We start from the raw sequence: 17,140 nt of genomic DNA on the forward strand, positions 1-17,140 counted from the left end.
TCAGAGTAGGTAACAGGCATTGGCACGGCGCACCAGCCGCAAAGCAAAGATAATTTTCACCGCTGTGTGTTATAAGCAGAAGCTATGCTGCTCAAATGAAAATGGAAACGTATGAAGAAATAACAGGATAAAATCTTACGGCTACATTAGCGGCAGTTAAAAGACACGTTAAAAAATAAGCCGCAAGAAACGCGCAGTCTGCTCTTCCTATGGGGTATTTAAGCGAAGACGGAAGTAAACAGCGGATGACTGTTTCGCTTCGCTGTCTGTCTTGAGTCGGAGCGGGTGGTTTTTCAGGAGGGAAACTTTACAGGGTTTAACGGGATTTGAGCACGATTAATTCATTTCGCCTAATTACCAGAGCCAGTGCAGCCATACTGAAAGGTAGGAGCACACATTCATTAAAGAACATGTTAATTTTGTCGTGTATTATGATATTTTACCCGCTTCAGTTTGCGCCATTTTCGCTAGTTTGGTAATGCACAAATGTGCGCCTTTTAGCTCTGGCGTTCTTTGTCCCTATTCTTTAATGGGCTCTGATATGGTTTATTCTTGTAGAATATCACACATCCGCGTTTGCTATTCAAGGGTACATACTATTAAGCGTCAGAAGAAAGGCATTTGTCACTTTTCTGTCATCCAAAATTGTGTTCAAATCAAGTGCAATTGCGCATTTTTGTGCTGCATCAGGCCGTGTCAGACGCTAACAGCGCCAGCGCCTGTTAGGACATAGCATCATTCTGGCGCACATGAGTTAGCTCACCAAGCTAACCGGCTAGCTTGCTAAGCAAATAGCTTTTATGGTCTGTTTGTTGACGTTTGCGTTGACAACAAGTTTACAGCAAAACTCAACGAACATGGAAGAAATTAAACGACGATAGTTTTATTTCTTGGGGCCCTTAAGTTTAACACCAGGCGCAACCGAAAGAGATTAAGAGAATCGGGTTTTGTAGACATGTAACGTTATCACCACCGGCTAACTTGGCTAGCCTCCTTAGCGTGCTAAGCACACGGTTTAAACGTTACTTTAAAGCACATTACTATAATACTGAACACTAGTTAACATTACGTCCGATTAAACAGAGTACAACTCCACTGTTATAAAGTTAGTAAATGCTGCGTGGGCAGTTTGTACTTATTGCCTGTGCCATTTTTGTTGCTTTGCCTCTTGTTTTAATTAACGTTTCCTCCTAAGCATCGTTGCTATAGAGATAATTAGACATTCCAGTGGAGGGCCTTAATTAGAGCTCCTAATTAGCTACGATGCTGACAGGCAACACCGTGATGTATAGATACCTCTGTGAAAATAAGTAAATAAAAGTGTGGACAATCAGTCAGTCTGTCACTACAGACAGATATAGTTTGTAATCATTGATTTATGTGTCCAGGTGATTTTACCTGAGTAAAGCACCTTCATTTACAGAGTAGGGTAATCAGTTTACCAGGCAAAATGTACCTGATCACAGGAACTCACTACATGCATAGCATCAGGATTTCAGTTTCCACTACTGTAATGTTAGATCACTTTACAGAAGGTAACGTAGGAGCTTACCTGTGATGTTCACAATTGCATTCACACTATTGGAATCACAAATCATGTAGAAAAAGCCAAACCCTGATGTCTGAAAAAGCTTTTCACAACCCAAATTGTTTTGCTTTTTAAGTGGTTTGTTGTTGGTTACAAGATGTTTTAATTTACATTGATATAAAGCAGAGAAAAGCACCAAATCTATATGCCCTCCTTGGCTTTTATGCTGTATAAAAGATAACATATGATGATGACAGGAGCAGTTCATGTTTTTAAGGCAGTGACCTCCACAAAGTCTTGTTCTTGTGAATCCCTGCTGCCATGTCAAACCAGGTTAGGATTAGGGATGCACGATAATATCGGCATGTCATCGGTATCGCCCGATATCAGAATCAGTCAACATGCTGATGATATCAGCACATTGTCCATATTGGCCAGTATCAGCTTCAGAATTAAGTGTCAATCAGCCAGCATGCTTTTTCTTATTTTACCCAATGAATGAATATCACATACTTTAAAAAGCATTTTATTTGATGTCTCCATCTGCTGGTGGGCCATCACAATAAGAGTATGCATGCATAATATGATAATTCCACCACAGAAGAAACTTGATGATCACTAAAATTAGATGGAGAAAAGTTGATATATCTATCAGTTATCAGCCAAACAAGTTGTTATAAATCAACAGAAAATCCAATATCATGCATCCCTACTTAGGAATAGTTTGATTTAATTGACTTGGAATTCTGTTTCATTGCAGGAGTCCACGAATCATGTCAGGCATTGCATTGAGCCGGCTTGCCCAGGAGCGCAAGGCATGGCGGAAGGACCATCCTTTTGTAAGTACTGTCTTATGAAATCTTCTGGCGTCACTGTGAAGGTGTAGAGCTTTTATGACATAGCATCCGGTCCTCTGGTTAACACTGATGTCTTAACTGTTTGCACTGTCCTGTTTAATTTTTTAGGGATTTGTCGCTGTACCAACAAAAAATCCAGATGGAACCATGAATCTCATGAATTGGGAATGTGCTATTCCTGGCAAGAAAGGGGTAACGTGTTTCATTGTCTGTTTGCATAAAGAACACATTTACTTTACATAGCCACCACTGTTAAATGAAACACAGCAAGCTTTGTATGACAATGGCTTTCTGTAGCAGGTGTATGGTTTTAAACAAATTGTCCTACATAATACAGGGTCTGCGTCAGTGCATGTTGGTTTCTTTTAAGCACACTTGAAAACTCATCTCTTTAGCAATGCCTTTACTGGTGTTTTATAATACGTTTTATGAATATGTTCCTTTATCTGTATATGCATTTCATAATGGTTGTTGCTGCTCTTTGTTATTGCTTATTGTTGACTTTTATATGTACTGACTGGTTTTGTAAAGTGTCCTTGGGTGTCTTGAAAGGCGCTTATAAATAAAATGTATTATTAGAGTTTTACATTTGATATTGTTTCAGCATAGGTAGTGAATTCCAAGTGTTTAGCCAAAAAGATTTGTGGATTAAAACGTGTGTGAAACTTGTGTGAATCTGAATCTAATGGTTGTGTTACTCCTCAGACTCCGTGGGAAGGAGGCCTGTTCAAACTGCGCATGTTGTTCAAGGATGACTATCCTTCTTCACCACCAAAATGTGAGTTCCTGTGTATGACCTGTATTCAGTTTAAACACAACTGTTATGTCATTACCACACACTCTGTTATTATGCTGTAGCAGGTGCTTGTAGAAATATATATGAATTATGCAGTCAGTAGATGGACTCATTGGCAAACACTGCACAGAAAACGCCTCATCTAGAATGTAGAGCCAGGCGCACACCACAGTATGTCTGTCTTTAAAGGTATTGCCAGGCATCATTTCTATACTGACAAAGGCAGGAGTGACAGTTTGCTTGTTTGAAGGCAAAGTTAAGTAAATAAAAATGTTTGAAATGGCCCAGAAGAGGTCAGGAGTACTCCAGCCCTGTCATCTCAAGGTAGTTAAGATAGTAACATGTGTTTAAGCTTGCTCACTAAAGCTGAGCAGCGTTGGACCTGATTGATCCCTTGGTTGTGATCATTTCAAACACAGATTTTTCCCCCACACCATCATTTGTGTCTAAAGGGGATATATTATTCTAATATTCAGGTTCACACATGTATTTTGGGTTACTACTACATGTTTAAATGCTTTAATGTTAAACACCTAATTTTCCTCATACTGTCGGTGCTGGAATACCTGTCTGAGACGCTCTGTTTTAGCGCCTGTCACTTTAAGCCCTTCTCCAGACGAAGCTCAGTCTGCTCTGACTGATCAGTTTCCGGGTCCATATCTTTCCAGGCTGCACCCTGAAGGGTGAAGAATCAAATCATCAGTCGGCGTTCCCTCAGTCGATTTAAGTCGAGTAGTCAGTTTGCATCTATATCCCCAGAGGTAGCCGCGGAGTGAAATGCTTGCTTAAATGCAGACAGCTGCAGACTCAGACCCAGGGTGAGTCTGAGTGAAACAGAGGGAGAGGCTTTGCCCAGTCTGGCTCCAAGAAAATGTAATTTCTGCCCTCTGCTTAGAAGTGGTGAATTGAAAGCTCACAGCAACTAACTACGGTACAGTCTCTGGCTTTTGTTAGGTGTCTAGTATCGGCAAACAGTGCTAAATGTTTTCCACCGTGGACAGCAAAGATTAGCTGGGGCGCTAACTTTGCTTGTTTATTGTATTACATGAAAGTCTCTGTCACCCTGAACGTCCTGCTGAACTTTATACAGAAAAAAAGAACGTATAGTCGAACAGCTGCAATTTGATCCAAAATTGGGAGGAAACTTAACATCTGCATCCACAATTACATGTTTCCCTGACATTAGCATGTAGCTACATGTAGCAGTATAGGCTACATTATATAACACTTGCAAGAGCGTGCCAGGAGCAGATGATGATCGTCACAATCTGACATGATCTTGTGGCCAAAGTAGGAAAAAAACAGTATTCAGAACGTGCCTGAGGTTGTTGCTCACAGGGATTACCTTTACATACATTTACCATGTTATGTGAAACTTTGGCCACATTTAGTATGAACATCCAACATCATAGAATAATGTACATGACAGAAAGTAAGATAAAGCATAATTGGTCCCCTTTAATGACTCATAAACACAACAAAGGCTGTTGAAGCTGATCTGAAAGCCATTTTTCCCTTCAGTGCTGTCATGAGACATGATTTGGATGTTAATACGCACATTTTATTGTATATTTTACAGCGTAGTGCAGTGTTTGCCAGTGATGATTTGAGTGTTGAAATATTAAAGAACTGATAGAGCCATGGCACTAAACTGGTTGAGACAATTCGACTGCACAAAACGTTAAAACATTTGCCTAACGTTGAGCATTGAACCAAATCATTACATCACCACTATTGGTCATGCACAATGTCAGGGCACTGTGATGTACAGTGCTTCTAATATCCAGCTACAGGGGTGGTGTTGTCTGAATGTCACATTAAAATAACATTAGGCCACTGCTTGTGTGAACAACAGAAGCTGCTGCCATTAGTGGAACAGATCAGTCGGTGTATACTGTGGAAAAGCCTTGTGACATTTGTGGAAGTTGCTCATCTTGTCTGACATTTGTAACGGATCCGAAACATAAGCGCACTTAACATTTTCTTGTGTTTCAGGTAAATTTGAGCCTCCACTCTTTCACCCAAATGTGTATCCATCAGGCACAGTATGCCTATCTATTCTAGAGGAGGACAAGGACTGGAGACCAGCCATTACAATAAAGCAGGTTTGGATCGCAAAGCATTTACCTCATTTACATCTGTTAATGCATCTAAAATCAAATTTAAAAAAAAAAAGCATTAAATAATCTGAATCTTGTTCATTAAGTGCAAGTTTTCTGATATCATCAATAATTTGGTCTGGTAATCAGTCTATTTTTCTTGACTCTGCTGGAAAATAAAGGACACACGTTTTTGAACTCATTCAGTGAGATCTAACCCAAATAAAAATGAGGGTTGATGTAACTGACCTAGAACTTGATGTGACTAACGGATATAAGCAGCCGCTTGAAGAAATGAAAAACAGACAACTGACTGATTTTTAAAATGAAAAATTGGCTCATTGGTTCATTTGTCCTACAGATCTTATTAGGTATCCAGGAACTCCTAAATGAACCAAATATCCAGGATCCAGCCCAAGCAGAGGCTTACACAATCTACTGGTAAGTGACACTGGATTTCACCTTTTTCGAAGATGACACTCAAACGTGAAAATACTAGATGATTTACAAAGCAACATCCGTGTCTGAAAAAGGCTAAGGAAATGACATGTTAATTATTATATCTCCTATGTGCAGTGCCAAAATCTGTTTCTCAGTTGAATCTGGAGGACTTCTTTATCATCCTCTTAACTAATGCATCAGTATTGCCATCTCTGTGCCTCAAAATAAAAGGAGCTTGTGACAAATGAAATGATTATAGTGCAAGTCAGAGGAGAAAGACTTTTCAAAGAGTTTCAAAAGCAACACTGCAAAACCTTGAGGTAGAAATGGAACTGTTGCGGACCACTCACCCGCAGTACTATTATAAAAGTTCCCACCCTAATACTCATCACTTATTAATGCACTCTGCACTGCCAAAAAACATCTAGGCTGATGTAACACGTGAAGTCACATCTGTTTAAAGTCGACAGTAAACACACTCAGTGATGTCCCTCCCTAACAAAGCTGATGGCCACATGTTTGTGAATTGATTTTGCTTGTTGCCTTGTTTGCATGCTTTGATTTTATTGCATTGTTGCTAAAGTAAATCTACATGGTCCATACAAGGTACTAATAACTTAGATTTTTTTTAAACTTTAAGATGTCATTATCATTTTATCTAGGACTGGGGGGTGGGCACTACACTTCTGTGATAAACTAACCAGTGGGATATGCACACAGGGACTAACATGCATGCGCTGCTGTTAACGTCTACCACAAAAATAAACTAAGAAGCTCAAATTGAAACGCACAGAGAGGGAGTGTGACTTCATTCTCTGCCCAGAGCGCTATTACGCCACCACATTTTTACATAGCACATAGTGCTTTGCTGCTATATTAATTCCCTGAATGTCATATACAGAACCTTTTAAAGACACAGTACTGAAGTATAAAAGTGTGAGTGCACGCACATACTGGAGTTCAGGATGTGTTTTACCTAAATCAATACAAAATGTTTCATAACATATTTTAATCCACCCTGTACAATTCAGTGGTTGACTATAAGGCAGTAGGTTCTCCAGCCTGGTCACCAAAGAAACTACGGAGTTGCTGAATCCTGAAGATGAGATTTTCTTGAGCTTGTATGTGCAGGACTAAAAAATTTTTTTTTCAGTGGGCATGGTTAAAAATGTGTCTAACATAAGTGTTAAGCTTAACAACCTGAAAAATAAATCTGACCGAGGAAAGATCTGGGAGGATTTTTGCATCTTCTACATTTGTCTTACTGGGCAAAGTATGATTTATTTGTTCTCAGGGTTTTGAAATGCCTCTTGTGTCTGATTTGGAAAAAGTGATCAGAGCGCCACGATAACTGCTATCTTTTTAACCCCTTTCCAGCCAAAACAGAGTAGAATATGAAAAAAGAGTTCGAGCACAAGCCAAAAAATTCTCCCCCTCGTAAGGGCGAAGATTTGCTCCGCTGCGGCAGAAGGAATGGGTTTAACAAGAATCACCTCCCCGCTCAGTCTCTCAATGAATGTGCTCCTCTCACATCAGGACTTGCTTAAAGACTTCTATTTAAACTCCACACATTCTGTGCCATCCGTTCTCCTCTGACCTGTCATTTTTTTGTTCTTAATTGCCAGTTGGCGCATAATGCTGGGAGGGGGATGGGTGCTGCAGCACCCTGGTCATTTCTTTTTAAACATTAATTGTCTTATGTGGTGCAAGGGACACAGCTCGGTACCAGTTTCATCAACTCCATGCAAGCTGGCTGTCATCAATGTTCAAGGAAGAAAATGTCTTTGTTTTATATTGCTCTTTCACAGGGTCTATTCCTTTATGTTTCCCCCCTTTATTTTCCATAAATTTAATGTAAAATTAGCTTATTTCATTGTCAGTATTTCAACTGCTGTATAATGAATGGCACTTTTATACTGTTGTATCTCACTAGTGTCTCTAGATGGCTCTGTCTAATTCTCTTTCCCAGGTTTTCTATTCAGCATGCTGTAATATATGATAGAATCTGCTGCCTTGGCTGTCTTTTTGTTATTCAGAGTGTTTGCTATGGAATAAATAAAAATGGCCATGATGACTGAGGCAGGTAGGCTTACTTCTGTATCAGACTTTAAGGTTATATGGTGCTTTGTTCATGTATGTGTTGGCGTAAATAAAACTTTCTACAAAACTTTAGCACTTTCTTTATTATATCAGTAAAATATACAGCAAGTTCACACTTGACAAGCAACATTTTTAGACATCAATCAAAAATGGCAAAAAGCATTTCTCCTGAGACTTTTGTTTACATTTCCTTTACGCTATTTACTCAGTTGATGCAAGCCAATGATTATAAAATTAATATTCTAAATATCTGCATTATGCTTAATGCTATGGAGACACTTTACAAACAGTGCACGCTAAATGCCAAATATCTGCACTGCAAAAACTAAAATTAAGAATTTATTGTAGTTATTTTAGCATACATTCATTTGGAGTGTTTGAAGCATCATTTATCCTTATGTAAATGTGCGTAGTTTACACATTGACATTTTAGGCCCATTTCACTGTCCAGTTGCTACACACATGCTTATGCTTCAGTGGTACCCTCCACTGTGATGGTCCCTGTTGTGCAGGATTTTGTTGGGGGGCTCCCATGGTGCTCTGCTGTGACCGGGCCACTCTGCTGGAAGGCACTCAGGGTGCAGTACTCATTGCAGTACCAGGGAGGGTCCCTCTCCAGCCAACACCCTGAGTCTCCTTCAGCAGGGCTTCCTGGATGCAAGCTGCAGGTTAGACTCTGGAATGAGCTCCCTGGAGACGACAGCGGAGCCATGGTGCTCACAGCGTACGGGACGCCCAGCAGAGACGTGTCGCAGGTTGGGTCAGTTAGATTGCTGTATGCGCTGCCCTCTGTGAACATGTGGTGAAACTGGGGCTGACACTCCTCTTCCTCCTCGACAACTGCACACTCGGTAAACGTGTCGATTTGGAGCGTTTCCTCTGCCTTCAGCATGTCAGCCGTGTTTTCTTGTGTGACCACCCAGCTCTGTAATCACAGTCATGTTCAGGGACATTCTCATGAGAACTGTCAGTATTGTATGTGACTAAGCTTACCTTGAAGTCTCCGTTGCAGTCGCTGTACAGAGTGTTGAAATAGGGTGCAGGTGTTGGGATGAAGGCACTTTGCTTCCACCTGTAAGTGTGAGAAATGTAAATTAATACGTAGTTTGTATTGGTTGTAGGAAATGATGTAGGTTGGCATTTACTGAGGAGTAAAGCTGGAGGAGGATCTTACTTCTTAACTGGAGTGTAGCACAAAACTAAGACGAGTGGCACCACCACACATAAGGGGATGAACACTTTAACCAGTCCAGAAACAAATGTACTTGATGGGGGATCTGTATGGAGTCACACAGAATAGAAAACATTTGATAAGAGCAAAATCGCAGGTTAGGAAGTGGAAAGAAAGAAATGAATTTACAGTAGCTGCTTTCTCAACAAGCTGCCTTTAAGATGGAGGTCTTCATTAAGCTTAGACTCACTTTTAACAGCTGCCCCCGTCTTCAAGTAAACCTCATGCATAGCTGACTCTGTCTTCCAGTAAACCTCAGAAGACCAGTCACTCCACTGTCCCTGGAAATGAGCCCCATTAGGACTGGATCGTACTCTGGCAGCATACTTGGTGTCTGGCACAAAGTTCTGGTCATCCACAGTGAAATTCACACTGTTGGTGTTGATGTCATGTGATAACACCTGAAAGAAATAAGCTAAATAGTTTGGTATGTAATGAAACACTTTAAAGGAGACACCAAAAAAAAAAAAAAAACAGTATTAAACGCCAGTGCTGTGTTATTACTTAATCTAGAGTCCCTGTTCTTGATGGGGTCCTGTGCCAAAATCTAGTTTTAGGAGCTGTAGTTCAGTGGTTCATCTAACAGGTTGTTTACTGGAACACAAGTGGACTAGAGCCATCACTGAGCAAAAAAGACCTAAGGGTCAAATTAAGTCACAGCTTCTCATCACCCGCAGACCGTCACCACACTGAGCTGACGGCCACAGTGGCCACTGACATAGTCACTGCAGTAGTTTCTCATTTCAAGAAGTTCTCTTGGCAGCTCTGAGAAGTTGCTGTCACAAGAAGAGAACCACTGAAATGGTGAGAAATCATTCATCTTTAATTTATTCAATTTTCCATTTCTCAGTTTTTCCATTGATACAGTGGTTCCTAACCTTTTCTTTGAAGACAGTAACCTGCACCCCTAATGTCAAGTACCCCCTCATCAACACCAGTCGTCAGATTCCAAATGTGTTCATTTGAATTTATCATTAATTGGAAATTATTCACAGTATTTTTCATACGCTTTTTACAATATAGTAACAGTATCTTTTTCATACAAATTAAACTGTGTATGCTTAGGGTAGTTTGGTCAAGTTTGCGTTTGTACAACTAGTGGCAGAAGCTCGGCTTTTAGCTATTTCAACCATTTAGCTGTTACTTTGAGCTATTTCAACTGCGTATTCATTAGCTAATTATTTCAGATGCTTATTCATTACATTTATCTGATTAAACTACATATTAACCACTTTAAGCTATTTCAACTGTGTATTCATTACTTTTATCTATTTTAACTGTATTCATTACTTTTAGCTAACTTTTAACTTTATTCATTACTTTTAGCTAACTATTTCAACTGCATTCATTACTTTTAGCTAACTTTCAACTGCATTCATCACTTTTAGCTAATTATTTTAACTGTATTCATTACTTTAAGCAAATAACTTTAACTTTATTCATTACATTTAGCCAATTATTTCATCTTCTTGTTCATTACTTTTAGCTAATTATTTCAACTGCGTATTCATAACTTTTAGCTAATAATTTTAACTGTATTCATTACTTTTAGCTAACTTTTAACTTTATTCAGTACTTTTAGCTAACTATTTCAACTGCGTATTCATAACTTTTAGCTAATTATTTTAACTGTATTCATTACTTTAAGCTAATAATTTTAACTTTATTCATTGCATTTAGCCAATTATTTCATCTTCTTGTTCATTACTTTTAGCTAATTATTTCAGCGGCATATTCATTACTTTTAGCTAATTATTTTAACTGCATATTCAATACTTTTAGGTTATTATTTCACANAATAATTTTAACTTTATTCATTGCATTTAGCCAATTATTTCATCTTCTTGTTCATTACTTTTAGCTCATTATTTCAGCGGCATATTCATTACTTTTAGCTAATTATTTTAACTGCATATTCAATATTTTAGGTTATTATTTCACATACAGCCAGCACTAACACACTAGCTAAGTGTCTGAACTGTTTAGTCATTATTTTTAGCTAATTTTTAAGTATTTCTGCATTACTTTTAGCTAACACTTTTCTGCTCGATAACTAATGTTAGCCTACTTTTCACACATTCAATTGCAACACATATTCATGTACAGCCATAGACTTTACAGCTGACTATACATATACATATATATATATATATATATATTTATAAATTATAATCAAATTATTGATCAAATCGTTATTTTATTTTAAATGACTTCCATCCACCCCCAGGATGCAGGAAAATCCTTGCTTTAATACATCAGTTTCCATGTTTTTAAAGGTCCAGTGTGTAGGTATTAGGGGGCTACATTGGCAGAAATGGAAAATAAATTTATAGATTTCATTAGGCTAGTGTAACACAACCTGAAACTAAGAATCATTGTGTCATTTTGGCATTTATATCTACGGAGCAGGTCCTCTTCCATAGAGTTTGCCATGTTGTTACTGCAGTAGCCCCGAAACGACAAATGAAATACTGGCTCTAGACAGGGCCGTGTGCGTTGTCACGTCGGCCACTGTTCTCCCACATGCTTGACGAAAGAGCGTTTCAATTAGTGGTAATCTTGCCACCTCAGGGATAGATAACATTAAATCTTACACTCTAGACTTTTAATCGGTTGTTGACTTGTCAATAGATTTTAGCTGACAATAAACAGGCCTCTACCAGAGTAGAGCTGTTCTGTAAAATGCGTATGTTACTCTCTTATTCCCACCAACAAAGACCCTTGCTTGTGTATCATTGAGTCTCACGTTATGTTTGTCTCCTCTTTTGTAGTAATGGAGCTGATACTTGAGGTTCTTGGGCAGATAGTTGCTTCGATGATATTTCTCATAGGTACTTCTCCAGGTGAAGTGGCGGTGACTTGAGTTGTGGCTGACTGTGAGGCAGCACGGTGGGTTTGGTTTAACTGGAGAGGGGACAATCACACACCAGAAAAGTTAGACATCTGTTTTTTACATAGATGAATGTGCCCTGTGACTTGTTATGAGAACAGAACAAAATCAGTGTGTTCCTTACTGTTTTTCACAGGCTCATATTCTTCCTCCATCTGCTCACAGATTTCAGTCTCAGTTTGGTTGTGACAAAGTGAGATTTCAAAAGCATCTAAATCGTCGAAGATGTCTGGATAAGGGTCGTTGTCCGGCCTTGTATTGGGCTTTTGAACGGAGCAGAAGTAATACTCATCGGTCTTTGTCAGCATGCACACTAACGTCATTCTGCACAAAGCAATGAGCAAACACAGTGTTATCGTCACATTCAAGATAATATATTATTATTATTTTATTTTTTTATTTTTTTGCCTTTAATGGACAGGACAGGTAAGCATGAAAGGGGGGGAGAGAGAGGGGGATGACATGCAGCAAAGGGCCACAGGCCGGACTCAAACCCGGGCCACCGCAGCAACAGCCCAATACATGGGGCGCCCACTCCACCCACCAAGCCACCGACGCCCCTAATATATTATTAATAAGTGCCATAAAACAAGCCTCACTCATCAAATGCTTCTGTGAAAGTGAGCCAGTAGGAGCTGTTGCTGTCTGAGGGGTCTTCTGACGTTGCGATGCTCAGGGTGCAGTTGATTGTGAACAGGTAATCGTTCACACAGTGAAGATCATGGTCCACTCCTAAAACATATACAGGCAGTGTTAGTAAGGAGTCAAAGCAGAGATTTTACATGTCACTTGTCACACAAGGATCCGTTTAGTTAGTGAATTGTCCATTTTTTATTTGTTGGTTTGTCTTTTAATGACTGATAGTGATGACTTAATAATTTCAAACTGCACGCTCAAAAAGATCACACTTTATCTTTTCCATTAAAATTGCTTTAATAAAAAAATTATTTTTGGCAGTATGCACAAAAGAAATAATTACAGCAGTCGCTAACACTTTGCTCTGGAGGTGGAGCAGGTCACCAATCGGAAGATCGGTGGTTCGATTCGCGGCTTCTCCAGTCAGCATGTTGAAGTATCCTTGGGCGAGATGCTGGCCCAAGGATGCTGTGCCGCTGATGCGTGAGTGCATGCAATTGTTTAAACTGAGTTGCAGGTGGCACTTTGCATAGTAGCCTCAGCTATTAGTGTAAGATTGCGTGGCTGAATGTAACGTAGTGTAAAAGGCCTTTGAGTGGTTGGAGGACAGGTATGCGAGTATTGTTTTAGGATAGACATGAAAAATTGTAAACTTATCCTTTAATTGGTTAAACATTTATTGACTCACCGGCATCTAAAACTGCATGTATAATGGTTTGTTGTAATATGAAAATCTTTACATTACAACATAAATAAAAGATACTTTATGATAAGAAAGCTTAGCAGAGCTTTCCTTGAAGGGTCAAAGGTCAAACAGACCGTGGCTGAGGTCCTTATCACCAGAGTCAGTAAACCAACAAAGTCTCTGAGCCCTTTATTCTAACTTTAAGCATGCATGCTGTTTTATGTCTAGAGCACAAAAGCTTCAACGCACAATCCAAGCAATCATCAAGATTTTCTTTCATGTTGGAAAAAAAAGCAGGGAAGTAACCTGTGGTAGGGTTTCCGTGCAGGCAGACAGTGTAGGTAGACACAAGCAGAAACACGTTCAGCAGCATCAGCTTCAGCCTCGTCTGAGAGCGCCAGTCCATCACACCAGATGGTCCAGACATCGCTTCGATCCGCGGGAGGTTTTGATTAAGTCATGCTGCCGCGACACACTCATAAAAATGGTTTTTGATGAAGACTGCGCGAGGGAGGTATCTGTGAGCCTTGTCACAGATAACTATCGCTCACATGTCTCTGGTGGGAGAGGATGTGCTTTTTTAAGAGGGCTGTTGTAAAAGGAAAGTGTGTGAAAGAGGCACAGCTTCAGTTTAACCAAACATGCATCTTGAGTCTCGCGTCACAGCCACACAGTGGTGGAAGACATATACAGATCCTCCACCTCAGTAAAAGTACTAATACCATGCTAAATACTCCACTATAAGTAGAAGCACTGCATTCAGAACCTGACATATGTAGAAGTGTTATCAGCACTTGTAGCCTTCTTTGAAGTACTTTAAGAAGAGGTACTCATTGTGCAGTCATATTTTACTATTCTATCTGATGTTTTTGGATTAATATTGATGCACTAATGCATGTGTTGCATTTCACATATCTCTAAAAAGTCAACTTTTCATGGTGTCAGAAAAACAGCCCTGTTCTCAGCGTCATGACGATGCATTTTCCACCTGATCCAGGAGGGCTTTAAGGAGTTTATTTAGCTTAAGAAGCAGGAGAATTTTCTCAACATATGAAGGAACACTTTGTCCTTCAGTTTATCACAAACATTCAAAATCAGCACATCTGGAGATGCGTGGATTTCAGTGGACAGGAAGGGGATGAAAAACTGTGATCTGAAATGTAACTTTAGCTGTCAGAAAAATGTAGTGCAGTAAAAGTAAAATATTTGTCTCCTAGGTGTGGTGGAGTAACAGTACAAGGTTGCATAAAGTAAAGGTACGAATACTTTGAATGTACTTAGTTACATTCCACCACTGCAACCACATAATCTATCACACTGTGCACTGAATTTGGTTCTTGTCAAAAAAATTCAGTTAAATAATACTACTTTTTTTTTTTTTATCATCAGACCCTATTCTAATTACTTTTAACCAATTAAAATACAAAATGTTTTGAGTCTATAAATGTTTCACCTTGTTTATTCTGGGTTTTTCATGGTAACCTACTGAGAAGGCACAAAACCAGAAGCCATTTTTGTCATACCAGCACTGTGGTGAGACTTATTTTGATTGATGAGCTGATAAAACACCAGAAATATATCTGCAACGGGTAAACCTAACCGCGCACAACAATGTGAATTCAAACAAACATAACGTCTCTCTCTCTCTTGAGCTCTAAAAGCAAACGTTTGTCAACAAATACTCCTGTACTATGTGTTTATTATTACCACCCAACTAATAGAGTCAACAAAAGGTCTGCTGAACACTAAATTCCGTAAGTCACACAAATTCAAAATGGAACTAATTCATATGAAATGGGATATTACCCACTTGATTGATTTCTGCTTAAATTCTTCTTGTTCTTTACAGTAGTTATCCTCAGGACAATATATTTTCATCCGTCAAACATCAACTATCATTCTTTATACTTAATGAATAGTTACATTTAAATGTCCTTATATCACATTAGAGACCTTTTTAAAAAGCAAATTGTAAGTACTTCTCGCAAAAATAAAGTGCTCCAAGTGGCCATATATGTATGCACTGATCTCACAAACACATCTTTAACAGGGGACACCACCTAAATGAAGAATTCCAATATGTTATTTCCATGGCCTAGGAAAATTCAGTTCTCTCTAAGCCAGAGACCAGACAATTAAGTCTCAAACTTGTGATGTCATAGGGTATAAATTCTAAAGTTGCCCCATAGACAATGAACAGGAGCTTGATTTTGTGGACCCACAGAATGTTTGTTGTCTTTTTCATACCCAAATGTACTTTATCCTACTGTAGTGTTCTCAGCTCTGAAACAGAGGATGTACCCATATACTCAGAACATTCTCCTGGGTGCTTTTAGTGTCATCTAGAACATGTTTCTAATTCATTGTCTAAGGAGCAGCTCCAGACTTTATATCCTATGAGGTTCTAGTACTCTAGCTTTTGGATTTGGGAGAGAGTTTTCATGTCCATTAATACTTTTGCACTGTCTTAGACCATACGAATAATATATATGAGTTTTAAAAGTGGGCGTAATTCCCCTTTAAAGCTTTACAGAACAAAAGTGACTTACATGAATGTATATTATCTTAATATTTGCAGCTGTGGCACTGAGCTAGACGTATCTCAAGGAATACAGTTTATGTTTGTGGATCGTTCACTCTTAGTTACATATGCACTCAGATACCAACATGCTAAGATTCATTTCATGCTGACGTGCTTTATTGGTGACTTAAATGACTTCATGTCATGTAGTTAGTCATGTGTGTAGGACAAAACATATTGCTGATTCTCTAAGTAACCTGGAATTGGAATATATGAATTATTGTGCAACTCACAGGAGTGTTGTGCAATGTGCAGAGCTGTGACAGCAGATCAGCTGAATGTTGCTTGTGTGTTGTGTTGATTCTCTAAAAGATAAAAGCTGACAGTGTCTTCCTCTGAGGTTCATGATTTTGTCGATTTAAAAGTGATAACTAACACACCAGCGTGCTGTCTCTCTGCGTGAGGTTGATCAAAGTGCATGAAGTTATTTGCAGTAGATCAAGAGGAAGTCAACAAGCTTGACCCTGTATGCCAGTTCAAGTTTTTTCAGTCTAATTTGGTGAAAACATGATTTGTAAATGGATTTACAAGGCTGTCAATCCGTGGTCCGAGCGTGCAAGGTGTTGTTAGTGTGTCAGCTTCACCACTTGTTGCTCTTGTTGCAAAGGTTAAAAGTTAAGTTTTCTATATTTATATATAACTTGTTTCAAAGAGCACTTGAACAGGAAACAAGTAAACAGCATGTTACGGACAGACAGTCATGTCAACGTAATAACAATGGTTTCAGTTTAATTTGACTTTTTGCTTTCCAAAATATCAGCGCACTTCTGATCACCTTACTTCACCACAGAGCATAAAGGGGGTCTATTTTTATTTGCAGAAACCTAAACGACCTTCTGTCCCCCTCATGTGAAGCAGTGTTAACTTGAGTTGAAAACGTGCCTGAGATCAGCAATGACGCTGTTGTGAGGTGAAAATATTTTTCAAGTCTTAATATTGTGCAAGAGCAGAAACCCTGATATGTTTTGGCTCTATCTGCAACTTGTTGCAGTTTTCTGTCACATCTGATATGAGTGCTTTTTTCAGTTTTTTAACTTTGATAATGTTTCCTTCTTCGTGATAAAGACCCTGAAGCTGATAGCAAACACTTATAGACGTCACGTTTGGCTTGAATTAACATGTAATCTCACCGATGAGGATCTGAGGGTGTGGTTGTGGGTGCGTAAACTTGTTGTCAAGGTTTTGGGGGGTAAAAAAATCTACCAATCAAAATATTAAAATTTACCAAGAAGACACTTTGTGTTAAAATAAAAACCATTGACACGCAAACCTTGCATTATCATAATTTAATAATTC

General features: G+C 38.9%; 2 protein-coding genes across 2 annotated transcripts; one reads left to right on the forward strand and one right to left on the reverse strand.

Moving 5' to 3' along the window:
- Window positions 1-226: 226 nt before the first annotated feature.
- ube2ib (ubiquitin-conjugating enzyme E2Ib) lies at window positions 227-7,888 on the forward strand. The gene is made up of 7 exons (XM_050060800.1): window positions 227-384; window positions 2,289-2,367; window positions 2,494-2,577; window positions 3,091-3,163; window positions 5,177-5,286; window positions 5,642-5,721; window positions 7,099-7,888. The coding sequence occupies exons 2-7, from the start codon at window positions 2,302-2,304 to the stop codon at window positions 7,160-7,162; spliced, it is 477 nt and encodes a 158-aa protein (XP_049916757.1). The 5' UTR covers window positions 227-384; window positions 2,289-2,301; the 3' UTR covers window positions 7,163-7,888.
- Window positions 7,889-8,017: 129 nt separating this feature from the next.
- Window positions 8,018-13,764, reverse strand: LOC126400236 (interleukin-21 receptor). The gene is made up of 8 exons (XM_050060797.1): window positions 13,570-13,764; window positions 12,542-12,674; window positions 12,067-12,266; window positions 11,799-11,956; window positions 9,243-9,453; window positions 8,996-9,098; window positions 8,815-8,893; window positions 8,018-8,746 (listed from the first exon to the last, which is right to left on the reverse strand). Exons 1-8 carry the CDS (start codon window positions 13,688-13,690, stop codon window positions 8,288-8,290), a joined length of 1,464 nt encoding a protein of 487 aa, XP_049916754.1. The 5' UTR covers window positions 13,691-13,764; the 3' UTR covers window positions 8,018-8,287.
- Window positions 13,765-17,140: the final 3,376 nt, after the last annotated feature.

Source organism: Epinephelus moara, chromosome 13 (assembly GCF_006386435.1).
Source record: "Epinephelus moara isolate mb chromosome 13, YSFRI_EMoa_1.0, whole genome shotgun sequence".
In the NCBI taxonomy this organism is placed as follows: Eukaryota; Metazoa; Chordata; class Actinopteri; order Perciformes; family Serranidae; genus Epinephelus; species Epinephelus moara.

Bases quoted from the DNA above. Each gene is read 5' to 3' on its own strand.
- ube2ib (XM_050060800.1), top strand. From the start codon at position 2,302: ATGTCAGGCATTGCATTGAGCCGGCTTGCCCAGGAGCGCAAGGCATGG. The intron at 2,578-3,090 runs GTAACGTGTTTC...GTTACTCCTCAG, and splicing joins CTATTCCTGGCAAGAAAGGG to ACTCCGTGGGAAGGAGGCCT. The intron at 5,722-7,098 runs GTAAGTGACACT...ACCCCTTTCCAG, and splicing joins GAGGCTTACACAATCTACTG to CCAAAACAGAGTAGAATATG.
- LOC126400236 (XM_050060797.1), bottom strand. From the start codon at position 13,690: ATGTCTGGACCATCTGGTGTGATGGACTGGCGCTCTCAGACGAGGCTG. The intron at 11,957-12,066 runs GTAAGGAACACA...TCCCCTCTCCAG, and splicing joins ATATGAGCCTGTGAAAAACA to TTAAACCAAACCCACCGTGC. The intron at 8,894-8,995 runs GTAAGATCCTCC...TCACACTTACAG, and splicing joins TGCTACACTCCAGTTAAGAA to GTGGAAGCAAAGTGCCTTCA.